General features: G+C 37.4%; 1 protein-coding gene across 15 annotated transcripts in view; it reads right to left on the bottom strand.

The window, feature by feature from the left end:
• Positions 1-14503, bottom strand: part of MAP2 (microtubule associated protein 2) — a 245981-nt gene that overhangs the window by 5370 nt on the left and 226108 nt on the right. For 12 of the 15 annotated variants that reach the window (XM_081937821.1, XM_081937827.1, XM_081937822.1 and 9 more), the window contains one exon: positions 368-460. The exons of the other annotated variants lie outside the window; for them this stretch is intronic. In XM_081937821.1, the coding sequence (XP_081793947.1) occupies positions 368-460 (93 nt within the window). The remainder of the gene's footprint in view (positions 1-367; positions 461-14503) is intronic. 15 annotated transcript variants of the gene reach the window in all.

The following is a 14503-nucleotide window of genomic DNA, read 5'->3' as shown; positions in this document are numbered from 1 at the left end:
GCGGAAAGAGGCGGCCACAGTCCGGCAAAGGGCGGCGCGGGGTGAGTCAGGGCGCCCCCCCAGATGTTGCGCCCGGTGCGGCCGGCACCCCCTGCACCCCCCACGCTACGCCACTGGATCAGTGCTTGTAGAACAGGATGCTTTGTGAAGAAAACCTGGCTTACCCTTCTGACTGAAAATTTGGGTTTTTGGGGGAAGAAGGGATATACCACTCAGCACACAAAGCTGATGCATTATTAGACCAAGTTAATGTGTGAAGCATTAGTAAGAAGAGAAGCAATCTTGGTAGAGGATTAAAGGGCTAGTTCATATAGCGTGGTTCCTCACAGTCGCCTGGAGAACAATGTAAGATACTACCTCTACTTACATTTCCTCCCCCTGCTGAATGATTGATGTTATCTCTTGAACCACATCTGGCGTGTACATCGCTAAAATCAATCTTCTTGCTTAAAATCCTAACCTAAAAGGAATTGGAGGTTATCTTACTATTAAGCATATTCTTTGGTTTTCATGATCCTGAAAATCAGGGTGCAAAACTACACTATAAGGTTTGGCTTTGCACGATTGCAGATTAACCAACCATTGCAGTAAATCTGCCCCACCCATGCACCCACCTCAGCCCCTCTGTACTTGCACTGTGCTGATCACCTGCATATTCCCTCACATCTACCTCATACCCCTGTGTATCCTTTCCTCACCCATGTGGCACCTCTCATGCCCTCTCCCCAATCTGCACAGAGCTACTCATGCACTCTCAATGACTCATGTCTCTCACATCTCCCCGCACACCCTCCCTGATCTGCACAACAGTTCCCATGCATTCTAATGCACCCTCCCTCATTTGCATGGCACCTTTCCACATCCTCCCAACCCACAGTGCCTCCTCTTGCACACCCTTCCTAATGTATGAGGAGCTTCTTACATAGCCCTGCATAACCTCCCCAATCCACACAATGTCTCTTCAGCACCCCTCATACCCTTCTATAACCTCCGTAATCCCCACCAACAGCCTGTGGACTTGGGATTTGTAACTTCCTGCCCACTTCCACACTAACTTTGGTTGTGGGAAGCCAGCAGGAGTTGCCTCACATAATGACCGTAGAATTCAGTCAATGAATCAATTGGGATTGCAGGGATTTCCATTGTGGAACAATGTGGTTACATTTTATGATCACGCCACTTAGCAAAGTTCTTGCAGTCTCAAGAACAAACTAACGATGATGATGATGATGATACATATATTATAGATACAATATTATGTATGCAATATTATACACACACACACACACACACACACACACACACACACACACACACACACACACACATATATATATATATATATATATATATATATATATATATATATATATATATATATATAATATTATAGTATTATTCAAGCGTAGCCTTGCCACATAGACTATGAATTGGGAAGATAAATAGGATGTATGAACTTGTGAATAAGTGAATTTTCTATTTGGAAAATGAACTATAGAAAATAAAAATTAGCATTCATTTTATATGCCTGAATCTCTAGATAAAAAAAGAATAAGTGTCATGGAAGGTGTTTCCAGCCGTAAATGGGATATGATTTAGTTCCTCATGCAAATAATCATGTGAAGACAAGTTCTGGGTGAAAAGCCTTTGCAAAACAGTTTCTGTCATTCCAAATTTATCAATTTACTCTAGCCATTTCTTAGGAAGAGAAATTTAGAGAAGCACCTGCTTACCCTGGCAAGTATGTATTAGAGTAATTTCTTAGGTATAGTGATGGGGGGGAAAAGCTTGCAGATATTATAATGGGACAAGACAAAAAATGGCTGAGCCCCAAATAGGTGCCTGAGATCGGGCAAGTAGAATCAAATTATATTCTATAATTTCAGGTTATTTAGGGTAGATTTTCATTCTGAGTTGCATATAATATCATATACAAGGAGCAGCCAATCTTAACTTCTTTTTTGAGTGGTGAGGACATTTACTCTAGAACCTTTATTTTTCTGAGAAACAGGCAGACTGAAAGGGATTGAAAAATATGAATCATTAATCTAATAAGATACACTATCTACATACATGGATGTACTGTATTACCATATTTTCCGGAGTATAAGTCGCACCGGAGTATAAGATGCACCAAGGTTTTGAAGAGGCAAATTTTAAAAAAAGTTTTTGCACTCTGCAGACCTCCCCAAAACTGCCCATTTTTTGTGAAAACGGGCCCATCCCCCCCCCAAAGTGCATAAATAGCCTTTAGGAGGCTTGTAGAGTGCTCGGGGGGGGGGGGCAATTTCATCCAGTAGAGTAAGGGGGCGGCCCATGATTTTTTGTGCTGTGCTCATCACCCTCTATAATGCCTTTCTGTCTGTGGCTGTCAAGCCAGCATACCATGCTGTAACATGTGAGGACACTTTCTATCGTAAACTGGTAAGAGGAAGTAATCCGCCGTTGTTCCACCTTATTTTTCCGCAAGACACTAACAAAATGGAGTCTCTATTGAGCCTTCCTGACCACCCGAGACATGTTATTTTTCCAGGCGAAATCTTGGCTAAGGTGCACTCTCAGGAATTTGAAAGAGGAGACCCTCTCCACACAGCCCCCCTTGATGTAGAGTGGGGCAGGTTCCTCTCTCTGCTTCCGGAGGTCCAGCACCGTCTCCTTTGTCTCACTGGTATTTAGATGCAACTTGTTTTCTGAGCACCATGTAGATAACGTCTGGACTTCTTCCCTGTATGCTGATTCATCTCCTCCTGTAATAAGACCCAGTATGGTGGTACCATCTACAAACTTTATTATCCTATTAGATGTATCAAAAGATATGCAGTCATGTGTGTACAACAAGAACAGGTAGGAACTAAGCACACAGCCCTGAGGAGAGCCAGTGCTGAGCTTCAGGGAGGAGGATATGAAAGACTCAGCTCTCAGTCTTTGTGGACGGTCCATCAGAAAGTCTTTAATCCAATCACAGGTGAGAGTGGGGGAATTCAAATCAGTCAACTTTTCAATGAGGATGCCCTGAAAAATGGTGTTGAAGGCCGAGCTGTAGTCTATGAAAAGCATTCTGACATAGTTCCCAGGTTTCTCTAGATACAGAATGTAGGGCAGTAGCAATGCCTGTTGACCTATATTTCCTCTGTAGGCGAACTGATGTTGGTTGAAGTTTGATGGAAGGCATGACCTGAAGTGTTGAAGAACCAGTGTCTTGAAGCATTTCATTACTACAGACATCAGTGCAATGGCTCTGTAGTCATTCAGGCTGTTTATTGCTGTTTTCTTTGGGACTGGAATGATAGTGGCTGCTTTCAGACATGATGGAACACTGGACGTTTGCAGGGAGATGTTAAAAATCCTTGTTAGGACCTCTGATAGTTGGTCAGCACAGGTTTTTACCACTTTCCCCAGCACCCCATCCGGACCTGCAGCTTTATTGGAATTCATAGCCTTCAGTACAACTCTCACTTGGTGTTCATGCAGAATGAGTGGCTGGGAATTGGAGGGCCGGTAGTCTGGGGCTACACGGTCAGGTCTCTTGACCTCGTAGCGGGCAAAAAAAGGTGTTCAACTCTTCCACCAATGAAGCATTGGCATTGACTGTCTTCACAATGCTGAAGTAGGTGGACCTCTGTGACTCTAGAATACAGCAGATTTATATGCTCTAAGTTTCCTGGGACAGCCAAGCACTCCAGATAGGCAGGAAGCCACTTGAAGATTTTAAAAGTTTTATGAACTTCTCAGTCACTGGGAGTCAGGCAATGTTCAAACTGACTTACTCACTAACTCAATGAATGAATGGATCAACCCAAGATCAAACTAGCAGGTGAATTATTTTGAAGAGATTATCAAACAAAGGCAAAGTGTTAAGATATGATGATAGAAAAACTGCAGAATAAATGGATGCAACAACTAGGCAATAAATAGAATACTGTATGAACCAGATTTTTGCCTAGAATGGGAAGAGGATATTGGAAGAATCTTCCCTTCTGAAGAATAGCCTGAAGCAAAAACAATTACCATTTTAAAGTAGGCATTATATAATATACACCTATATTTCCAGATGACAAAGACAGAATAACACAATTTCTAATATGTATTATCTAAAATAAAACGCAAAAATGTAGTCATAGTTCAGAAGACCATGGCATAAATGGGCAGATAACAATTATTACATCTGCAGTATATAATGGATCCATAGGATTCTGAGTTATAACCGTTTTTTTACTGATCACTCTTGCATTTAAGCTGTTTCGTTTGATCAAATCCTGACACTAGCAAATTCTGGCACCTTTTCTTTCAGAAGGATCAAACGAAAGTTTACTGGAATGCCCAAGAAAAATGATTCTAGTTCCAAACTTTATGCAATGATATTCTTTCAGATTTTTTATTTTAAAAACCTTGAGAATTCTATGCATTAAACATTTGGTTTAGATCTGGCTTCAGTAGGAAAGGATATCAATATTGATTATATTTGCTACCTTGAATTATTTATAAAAATAATAAAGATAGGCAAACAAATAGGCAAATCATTTGGAAGTATATAAAACAGCTATCCTTGAAGTGACAAATCAGCACTTCTGAGAATAGTGATTGAGAAAAAGTATTTATCTGGAAATAGCTTTCCAAGCTTCATGATTTTCCTCGGTGATTTTGCAGCTCGTCCATCCATTTCCCAAATATTATATACAAGAATATTCTGAGTTGTCCTTAATACTTTAGACCAGTGATGGCGAACCTATGGCACGCGTGCCACAGGTGGCACGCGGAACCATTTGTCAGGGCACGCGAGGCGAGTTCACCCTTTTTTAAAGCCATTTTTCACCTTCCCCAGGCTCCAGAGCCTTTATAGGAGCCTGGGGAGGGCAAAAAGAGCCTCCCCCGCCCCCCTGGAGGCCCTCCGGAGGCTTCATGAGCTTTCCTGAAGCCTCCGGAGCACAAAAAACCAGCCATACGGGCAAACCGGAAGTTCGGTAACGGACTTCCGGTTTGCTCGGAGGTTCGTTTTGACTGCTCTGGAGGCTGGGGAGGGCAAAAAAAGCATGCAAAAAATGGGGGGAGTGCCTGTAGTGCATGCATGCGCACTGGGGGGGTGTCGCGCATTGCATTATGGGTGTGGCATGCCTGCACACTCTCCCCCTGCGCTCCCCCCACTTAAGGCACGCGAGCCAAAAAAGGTTAGCCATCGCTGCTTTAGACTTACATTGACACCTACAATAATGTCCATTATCTACATTTTTTTGAGAATCTAGATCCTGTAGAGACTATCAACCAATCTCCAAACTGAAAAAAGTGTTTAATACTCTTAAATGCATAGATATTACTAATCTCAACAGTTTGAACTGTGAATTTACAAAAAATGCCATAATCCCTACTATGCAAACAAAACAGTAACACATTGCTAGTGTTTCCTTCCTAGTAATTATAATTTATTTTTCCATACATGTGTTTGGTGCTCTGAAAATCCATCCATCCATTTATCTGGCCATACATACAGTATATGCATATATTTAAAATCCCTTCTGAGGAATAATGGCAAGAAATATGCAAACAAAAACCCTGAATATGGCATCTCCTTTGTGATACAATAACAAACCCTTATTCAAAAGGTTTTAATTAATTGTGACTGTAGTAACATAGTGCTAAATCTGCATTCAAGTTCTTTTCTGAGCCAAGTGGTAAAAAGGAGAACGAAGGTAAGTCAGCTTTAGAAAATGCATGTCAAAAACAGGTCATGGGAAGCCCTGTGAAGTAGAAGACACAAAGTCTTGGGAAAAGAGAAAATGGCATTTCTGAAGAGAAGAAGGGGAGAGAAGAAATCTCTCATATGGAAAACAGACTTTCCTCATGAATTACAGAACAGTTAACCTATAGAGTAACAGTGGGCAGCTTTTCATCATTTGGAAAATAAGGAGGAGGAGAAAGATACATAGGAAAGATGCAGAGAGAAGAAAGCTCAGGTCCATCATGAAGATGGACAATAGGTGGGGCATTTTGAGAGCTGAATAAAGGTCTGTACGGAATACTTATTAAATGTACAGATGGAACTGCTTTTAACTTTTATGGGGGGAAACCCCCTTTTGGATATGATTGAATGAAATTAAGGATCTCAACTGTCATATACTTTACCTTGTGAATAATTCTCTATTTTAGAAGAGAAGACATGGTGTATTTCTGCCCAGATGGTAATCCAAGTTCCTAGAGGACCATATCCTTATTCTTGGTTGGCAAATGACATGAAGAATGGTTGCCTATTCAATCATTATTTTGGAAAAAATATCTCACCAACTCATTGCACAGCTGAGCTTTTGGAATTGCATGCATGGTGTCTCCCCCTTCCCCCTCCATTTTTTAAAGTTTTTGCTTTATGAACAATTCTTGCCTAACATTCACAAAACACCCCTCTTCCAATTCTGTTAGTATTTCTAATTATGAACTTTGGATTTATTACCCCATTTAACTGTCCATGCCTTAAAATCACAGCTGTATTTTTCCTGAGATTCTGAAACTTTTCTGAGTTTCTCTTCCCCAACACAAGCAGGATTTCTGAAGCTGCCAATTATTAAAAAATAATTAAATGCCACAAAGGTTTATTGAAAAGTACCTAAATCTTTAAGTATATGTTTAACTATATATGTTTTAAAACATATTTTATAATTGCCTAAGATTTGTATCTTTTCTTCACAATTTGGGGTAGATTTTCAACAAAGTTTTAAGGGTATTCCCTTGTCTTCATTGCAGTATGCTGTTAGTTAAAGTGACTTTTTTAGATTTACGCCTGCTGAATAAAATTTCTACCTTATAATGCCAGGAGAAAAAGCATGTCCTTGTCTGAATCTATTCTGCGCACATGACAGTGACTAGTGTTGCAAAAAACAAAAACATCAGAATTTTCCATTTATGAATTAAAATTGCACAGCGAGGCAGTAAGAGAATATTTGTTTGGCGTTGCCCTCACTTCCAAGAGAAAGCAGCAATGCCTAAATGAGAGAGATTACAGGATGAAAACCTTTCTGAAAGTAGCTCTTAGACCTGTCTTTCCCCAGCCTCATAGGTAAATACAATCAAGGTCACAATATTCTTACTCCATGTGTTTCAGGAATGCATACTGATTTTGAAAGTGTCACAGTTTCTTCTGTGCTTGGCAAAAAATCAAACACTGAATTACTAAATACATTTCTAGAAAGATGGCTAATGAGTACCATGCCATGAAATGAAATTTCCTATGGGCTTTGTGCCACATTTATCAAAAGGTCTGTGAGTATTTATCAGTCTCTATTTACCCAAATGCCTAAAATGGAATATTGCAGTTGGTTTAAAAAATGGCAAGCTATCCTCCTCCTCCATTAAATAGCAACAATAACAACAAACCTACACTATACAATCAACTCATCAAAGATTCTGATATGTACAGTATATACATTGTATATATCTTATTTAGATATAAAAGATGCCACTATACATAGAAAGGACAATTTGGCATAAGTGGTTATCTTCTAGACAAGCATGGGCTTTTTACACAAGAAATAGAAAATTGGTCTTTATTAAAGATTCTTATAAAAATTACAGGTGGGAAATCATTAGTCTACTAGGAATGGCATGATTTTATCAGTTTTATAAATGGCAAAAAAGCAACCCATCAGGATGCATGATAAATTTAAATTTAAATAGCCAGATATAAAAATATAAATGCTCTTGTGCATATTGTAAGTATTATAATATAGAAAAATAATTAAAATAAAACCTACACAATTACTGGACCTTGGTTTTAAACAAAAAGAAAAGTTCAAAAATATAAAAAATGATCATACTTTTCTCCTGCTTCCTTCTTGCTACACTATTTTGAGTTGTATGTATGTGTGTAGTTTTGCAGAAACTTTATGAAAATTCATATATACCTCAAGGATCATTCTTTGAAACAAGGACACACAATTCTCAATGTTAATTCACTACCTTCAGGGTCCCTTCTGCTGTCTTTGCTGATTTCGTATTTCCTTTGAAAGTTATAGAATGCGACATTGCCAACAAAATGAGGCTTAACATGCAGAGCAATATCCAAAGACTCCTGGCTTTCCCATGTGCTATTTTAAAATGCAGAGCAATGCAAGAGAGAAGCTCTGGTAGAATCCCTAAGTGTTACATGTGCAGTAAAGATGTGCAGCTGACTTTTATTGATGATCTCTTATGTCCCTTCCAACTCTATGATTCTAAGGCTCTATGGTTGTCTTTCTGAGTCTTTCTCAAAATATTAAGTTGGAAATCAGGTAATTTAATCTGACATCACATACTAGCTACGGATGTGAGTGGGTGAGTTCTCTTCTTTAGATGAATTTCAAATGCATTTTTAAATTAGAGGAATGAACTGCAAAGTTGGGAAAAATAAAGCTCTTGAAGCATATCTGCATTTCTATTCAGATTGAGAAAGTGCAAATTACCGGTAATAAAATATAATTTGGGTGTATGCTAAACCAATTTCTTACATCTCTCACCTTCCTAAACTACTGCAAACGAATATTAAGATAAGGAGGATAGCTGGGAATGCAGAATGTCAGGACACTGGTATATATTCAACTAGTCACTATGAGGGAGAAAGCAAAGCTGAGAGCACAGTGGTTACATCCATTAATAACTACACATCTTCATTTTTAAAGATAACTGTGAAATTTAACAAGTATAGATTGGTCAATTCTAGATATATTTGAATATTTTTCTTCTAAGACATTCTCTCTTGCTAGAACATATTAAGAAGGGAGTTTGTTCTTTTTTTAAAAAAACAAGGCTCTACGAATAAATAAATTATCTGGGATACATTTAAGACTCTATGATTACTTTCCTATAAATAAATAAAAAGATGATTAAGGTTTAATTTTTGTTATGTTAGAAATCTCACAGACAAATCATATCAAATATTTGTAGCAGCAAAGCTTAAATTGGAGGCAAAGAACAATTTCAATTCACTCTGAAATATATTGACTGGAAATACTGAGAATCTGACAGAAAGATACAAAAAATGTATTATTGTTTGAAACAAGAAAATTTATAACTGAAATTCCAGATCAATATTAGAGAACTATTATCCACACTGAATTTGTCAATTATCAGGATTTTTATTTTTTATACCGAGTTATATCAATCAGGGGCTTTTGTAACTGAATAGCAAATTATTATTTTTTTGGAAAACTAATATATTTGCCCCATAGCTAGAGTTATTACAAATGGATTTGTTTCTCAACATGTCAAGTTATATCATTGCACTCAACAAGGATGCTTCCTGTCTCTTTTAATTTTCAATTTAGTTCTTAAATCACTGGCTATTTCTATTAGACAATCTCAAAATAGTAACAGTATGGTTGCATTCAATATTGAACATAAATTGTTCTTATGTGCAGATATTATGACTATCATTGATAATTGTACAATGTCATTACCCCATTGCTTTATAAACAGTAATGTGTTTACATTCTGGTTATACTACTAGTTGTAAACAAACTTGATTTACTAGCATTAGGATCCACTACAGCTATAGATTATTGCAAGAGATTGGATGTACAATTTATATTGGTTTTCTAAAATGTTTGGATTTGTATTTTTCTCAATATATATCACAACATATTGAATTAACTCTATATAAATCCATGGGTGCAATTTCAGTAAATATTGACTGATGATTAAAACTCTAATTAAGTCTTTGGTCAAGATTAATGTTATCAAAAGAATATTACATTGACATTAATATATATTTTAAGATGGATTCCAAAGTTACTACTTTTCACAGGTAGATAAACTAACGGTAGATGAGGAAATGTTTATATCAAGTTAAACTCCATTGACTCACCAAACTGAGATCATCATAAAATACTTTTAACGTATCAGATTTTCAACTCAGTCATATTAACATCAATATGTTTTATTCTTTTAGAATGAGGTGTTTTATGAATATTCCCTTCTTTTAGCCTAATTGGTGAGTGAGTGTGTACTGCCTCTGGAATCTTGGCAAGTTTTACAGTCCAGATACATTAAAACAGGGATCTTCTTTTCCAGCGTCGAAAGATAGACGAGTGTGAATTTGGCATTATGGAATAATCCAATCCAATCCAAACATTCTAAAATGACCCAACATTTTAAATCAGGTGATTTTAATAGTCATTATAAAGACTTCCAGATACTGTGTTCATTTTCATTCCTCATTCTAAGGAAATGAGTCAGTATTAATTATTTTACTGAAATGCAGAATTAAGAAGTAGAATTGCCTATTTTGAAGAATCAGAGGATCAAGGCATTAGAAAATGTAAAATTGATTGTATTTTATCATTTAAAATAGATCATTTCATTAGAAAATATTATTTAATATTTATGGGACCCCTCAAACAATGTTAAAAAAAAGACATGGGGGGGGTTGATCCTGGTGTGGCAATTAATTTGTAATATTGAACGATATTTCTAAAACATGGAATCTGTCATTTAAGGAACTTTGGTTCTTTTTAGCATGAAGTATGACAAAGCAGACACTTTTACACAAATAGAAATACTTTATGGATTTTAAGGAATGGATTCGGGATAAGACTCATATATTTTTGAAAAGTCTGGATATGGTTTAGGTTTAATGCTAAGCTAAGATGTGAATTAATAGTATATTAATTTTCCCTATTCATTCGTTTTCACATTTAGTTTATTTTAATTCCTAGATCTAGTTTTCTTGTTTCTCTGCATAACCACTGTTTTTCCTCTTAATACTGTAGTTTTTTTCATGTTCTATTAAAAAAAAACTACAAAAAACCAAAACAAATTCTCCCCCCTTCCCAATATTGATTTTTAAAAGATGCTGGCTGCATTGCCATGATGAAGGTATCTGGGCACCTGTTTTAAGCCTCATTGGAAATGAACTGTGTGCATGTTATTTTGTCCTTTCTACACACATGTGAACTGCAGCTCCACATTTGATAATCTCAGCTGCTGTGGATGTGATGAAAAGTCCTTCACATTAGAAATTTTATACATGCTATGGGTAGCAATGGTCATTCTATGCCTCTCAATTTTCTAATTATTTTCTGTTATTTTGCTAAAAATCAAAACATATTTTTCAAGGAGATCTATAAAGAGACATATACCTCATCTGAAGTGTGTGGTTCAGTAGCAGTTACCTAGCTTTCCACAGAGCATAAGCATATTCCTGTGGTAGGATATGTTTTATAATTTAAAAACTTTGTAATTTAAAACCAGAAATACATTTTACACAATTTCTTCGATCACAATTAAGAAAAAATAGCGACTAGTGAGGGATAGGGGGAGGGGTCTAGGAAGAAAAGGGCTGTGTATGTACGGCAGACTTCTCTCCTAACTTTCTTTGGGCTTCCTTGCCAATCATTAAGCTCCCAAAGGCTCTTTCTCTCCATGTTTCCCATTCCTGATGGACAGCATACTAGATTCTTCTGAAACATATCATTCACAGCAAAGAGAACCACACTGTACATTTGACCAGGAGAGGCTGCTTTTTGCCCAACACACCCTGAAGAAGAAGAACATCATATGCTTGGGTTTTTTTTAAGTTGCCTTCATGTTGAGTTTGCCCCTCAATGATTTATACCAGGGGTGTCCAAACTTGGCAACTTTAAGACTTGTGGACTTCAACTCCCAGAATTCCCCAGTGAGCTGGCTGGGGAATTCTGGGAGTTGAAGTCCACAAGTCTTAAAGTTGCCAAGTTTGGACACCCCTGATTTATACAGAAACACCCTATTTTGGCAATGCCTTCTGGGATGTGTTTTCAACTTCCAAGTCTAGACCACAGCAGAACATATCTTCTGGTGATCTCCCACTTAACTACTAACCAGGTCCAATTCTGTTATATAAAACTACTTACATTTTTGTAATGGTGAGCAATATTAAAATGTCATTGGAATAGGATATGTTTGCCTAGGAAGATTAGCAGAAGTGCCCATTTCTCTCAGACCTTTCCTGTATCACTTTTCTGCTGTGCATCATACCGTCAGAGATATGGCATTATGAAAATAAGATGGTCTGACTTGGTAGGATTGTACTTCATTTTGGTTTTTTTTTGTCTTAAATCATACATTATTTAAAAAATTACAATATTAGCAAAGCAGAAAAGCTAGAACTCTTCCCCTGACACTAGCAGCAGCCACAGGACTGAAGTTTTTGCGCTTAAACTGTTTAAGAATGCAGTTCTTTATCTACAACTTTTCGTGAATACATTCAGTAAGAATGACACTTTATGAACTGCCTAGCAGTAGAATTGGCTGTGAGCAAAAGATACCTTTCTCCTGATTGAGAAACTGATGGCTTATCGATCCTCTCTCCTTTGCCATTTTGCATGTTATAGCCATCCTTTTTTTGGGAGGGTCAGAATGGTTTCTTTCAGAAAACTAACAGAACTTGAAATGCCTTTGTTTTGTTTCAGTTAACAATTGGGGAAACCTCATCTTATTTCATTATTTTTATTGTAGGTGATCACAATTATAAAGTATAAGGTCTCCTGTTGACATTTCAAGCTTTTTCAAAAATTGTATTTTTTTTTTGTTCTCAAATAGTTATGCTGTATTCAAGTACTAACAGAAGCAGACCAATGTGTGTGCATAGGCTGAGAGCAAGAGATAGGTTAAATAGATTTATTAACTGACTAGCTACTGATGAGAACTATACCTAATTTTGATTTATTAACAAACAATTCCTACTGTTTTATGTAAGCACTTCCAGTTGTTGGGGCTGTGACAATATAACTATTTCCAGACTAAGGAGAGACAGGGTGAATAGGTTAGTGCATTCCTAGGTTAGTGTATGCCTCTGGCAAAAGGAACAAGTTTATCTCCCAATGACACTTTAAAATAGCATCTCTACTCTCTTTAGACAGTTAGTTGTCATATTAGTTTATGTTACATTTTCCTCCATTCTATGCTTCTTATTTTTGGCATGGCTATTTCAGCTCATATTATGAAACTCCAGATGCATGCTCTTGATTTCCACAAACTGATTGTGGAAGCAGTTCATAGAAAAGCAGTTCATTTCAATAGCCAGGAAAGTCACAGCCAAGATATCTAACGCTGAAGAAGCATCACCATATCATCTCAGATATTTATTAATTTCTTGAAACTTAATCCTTATTGCCTGGAAGAACTTTTTCCAAAAATCCAAAGACCAGGCCTCTGGGTGGGGCCCCAAGTGACTGGAATGAAGCCTCAGTACCAAGCATGAAGACTGCTTTCCCCAAGAATGGCCCACCCCCATCTCTTGCCAGACATTTCCCCATGCCCATCACACTGTCATGTCACTGCTTGCCTTTACTTCCTTCGTATCGTCCATCGCTCTATCTGTCACCCTCCTTTCCCAGGTTAAAGGACCCATTGTACACTCAATTGCATGCTCCTTTAAAATATCTGACAGATCTGGGATGCTTCTGCAAAGCATTCTGCAACCAAAACCTAGCCAACCAGTCTAACTACTCACTTCCATCCATCCATACACAACACCATCTCTGGCTCAACCCAGGTACTTGATGAAAATTTGAAAAAAGAAATAAAAAACCTTCTTATACCCTTACCAACAGAATGAAGCAGAAATGCTTCTCCTCTCAGTCTCTCTCATAAGAAGGGACAAGAAACTCTCATCTCCCCAAATCTTTATCACTATGGTATGTCATTGATCTATCTCCAAACATATATCAGGTTGTCCAATCTCTTCAGCACACCAAGATCAGTTATTTCCAGTTCACTGTCATCACTGCTGCTTATGTCAGATTGGCCCTTGATGCTATCACTCTTGTTGCTTGCCAACACCATGTTGGAGGGCATAGTCAATTCAGCAGCCATGTAGAGTCATCTCTTCAGCTATATGTAAATGGAGAATGGTCCTCCCTAATTGTTTCTTGGATGAAAGACTCTCTTTGGACACTTGGAGTCAACTGGAGTAATCCCAGTACAATACCATAAATGCAAGCTGTGCATCTAAAGCAGTAGCTTTCCCATCTGTAATGGGATATACATATGCCTTCTTCTATAGCTCTTCTAATGTGCTTATAGTACTTTTTAACCATTAACATTTGCCACAATGCTAATTTAGCAACCCAAGGGGTACTTTATTTGTATAAGAGACAATTGTCATACAACCCTGCCCTTAGTTTCTGTGCTCAGTTTTATTATTCCATAGTGCACAAGAAAAAAGAGCAGCTTCAAAAATTTTCTCATGTTTGTCTAAATATTGCTCAAAATTGATTTTCTTTCTTTCTTCCTCTCCCACTCACCTAAGTAACATGTTGCTATGGCCACAGTCATTCAGAGAAATGTTTAAGTGCAGATGCCACTGTAACTGCCTTATGGTACCCAATGAGGACTTTTCTATCCAGATTTATGCTTTATCATTTAAGCAATGGTATGCTACCTGCATTTTCTACCAAAATGATTGTGGATCATCTGCTTGGGTGTACTATTTTATTCTATTTTTGTGGATAGAAGGGAAAGATATTTGTCAATCAGTTGAAACTTAGGTAAGAAACTGTGATACTTA

This window comes from Natrix helvetica (genome assembly GCF_964273705.1).
Source record: "Natrix helvetica genome assembly, chromosome: 1".
NCBI classification, from domain to species: domain Eukaryota; kingdom Metazoa; phylum Chordata; class Lepidosauria; order Squamata; family Natricidae; genus Natrix; species Natrix helvetica.
This window is presented reverse-complemented; position numbering and strand designations above follow the sequence as displayed.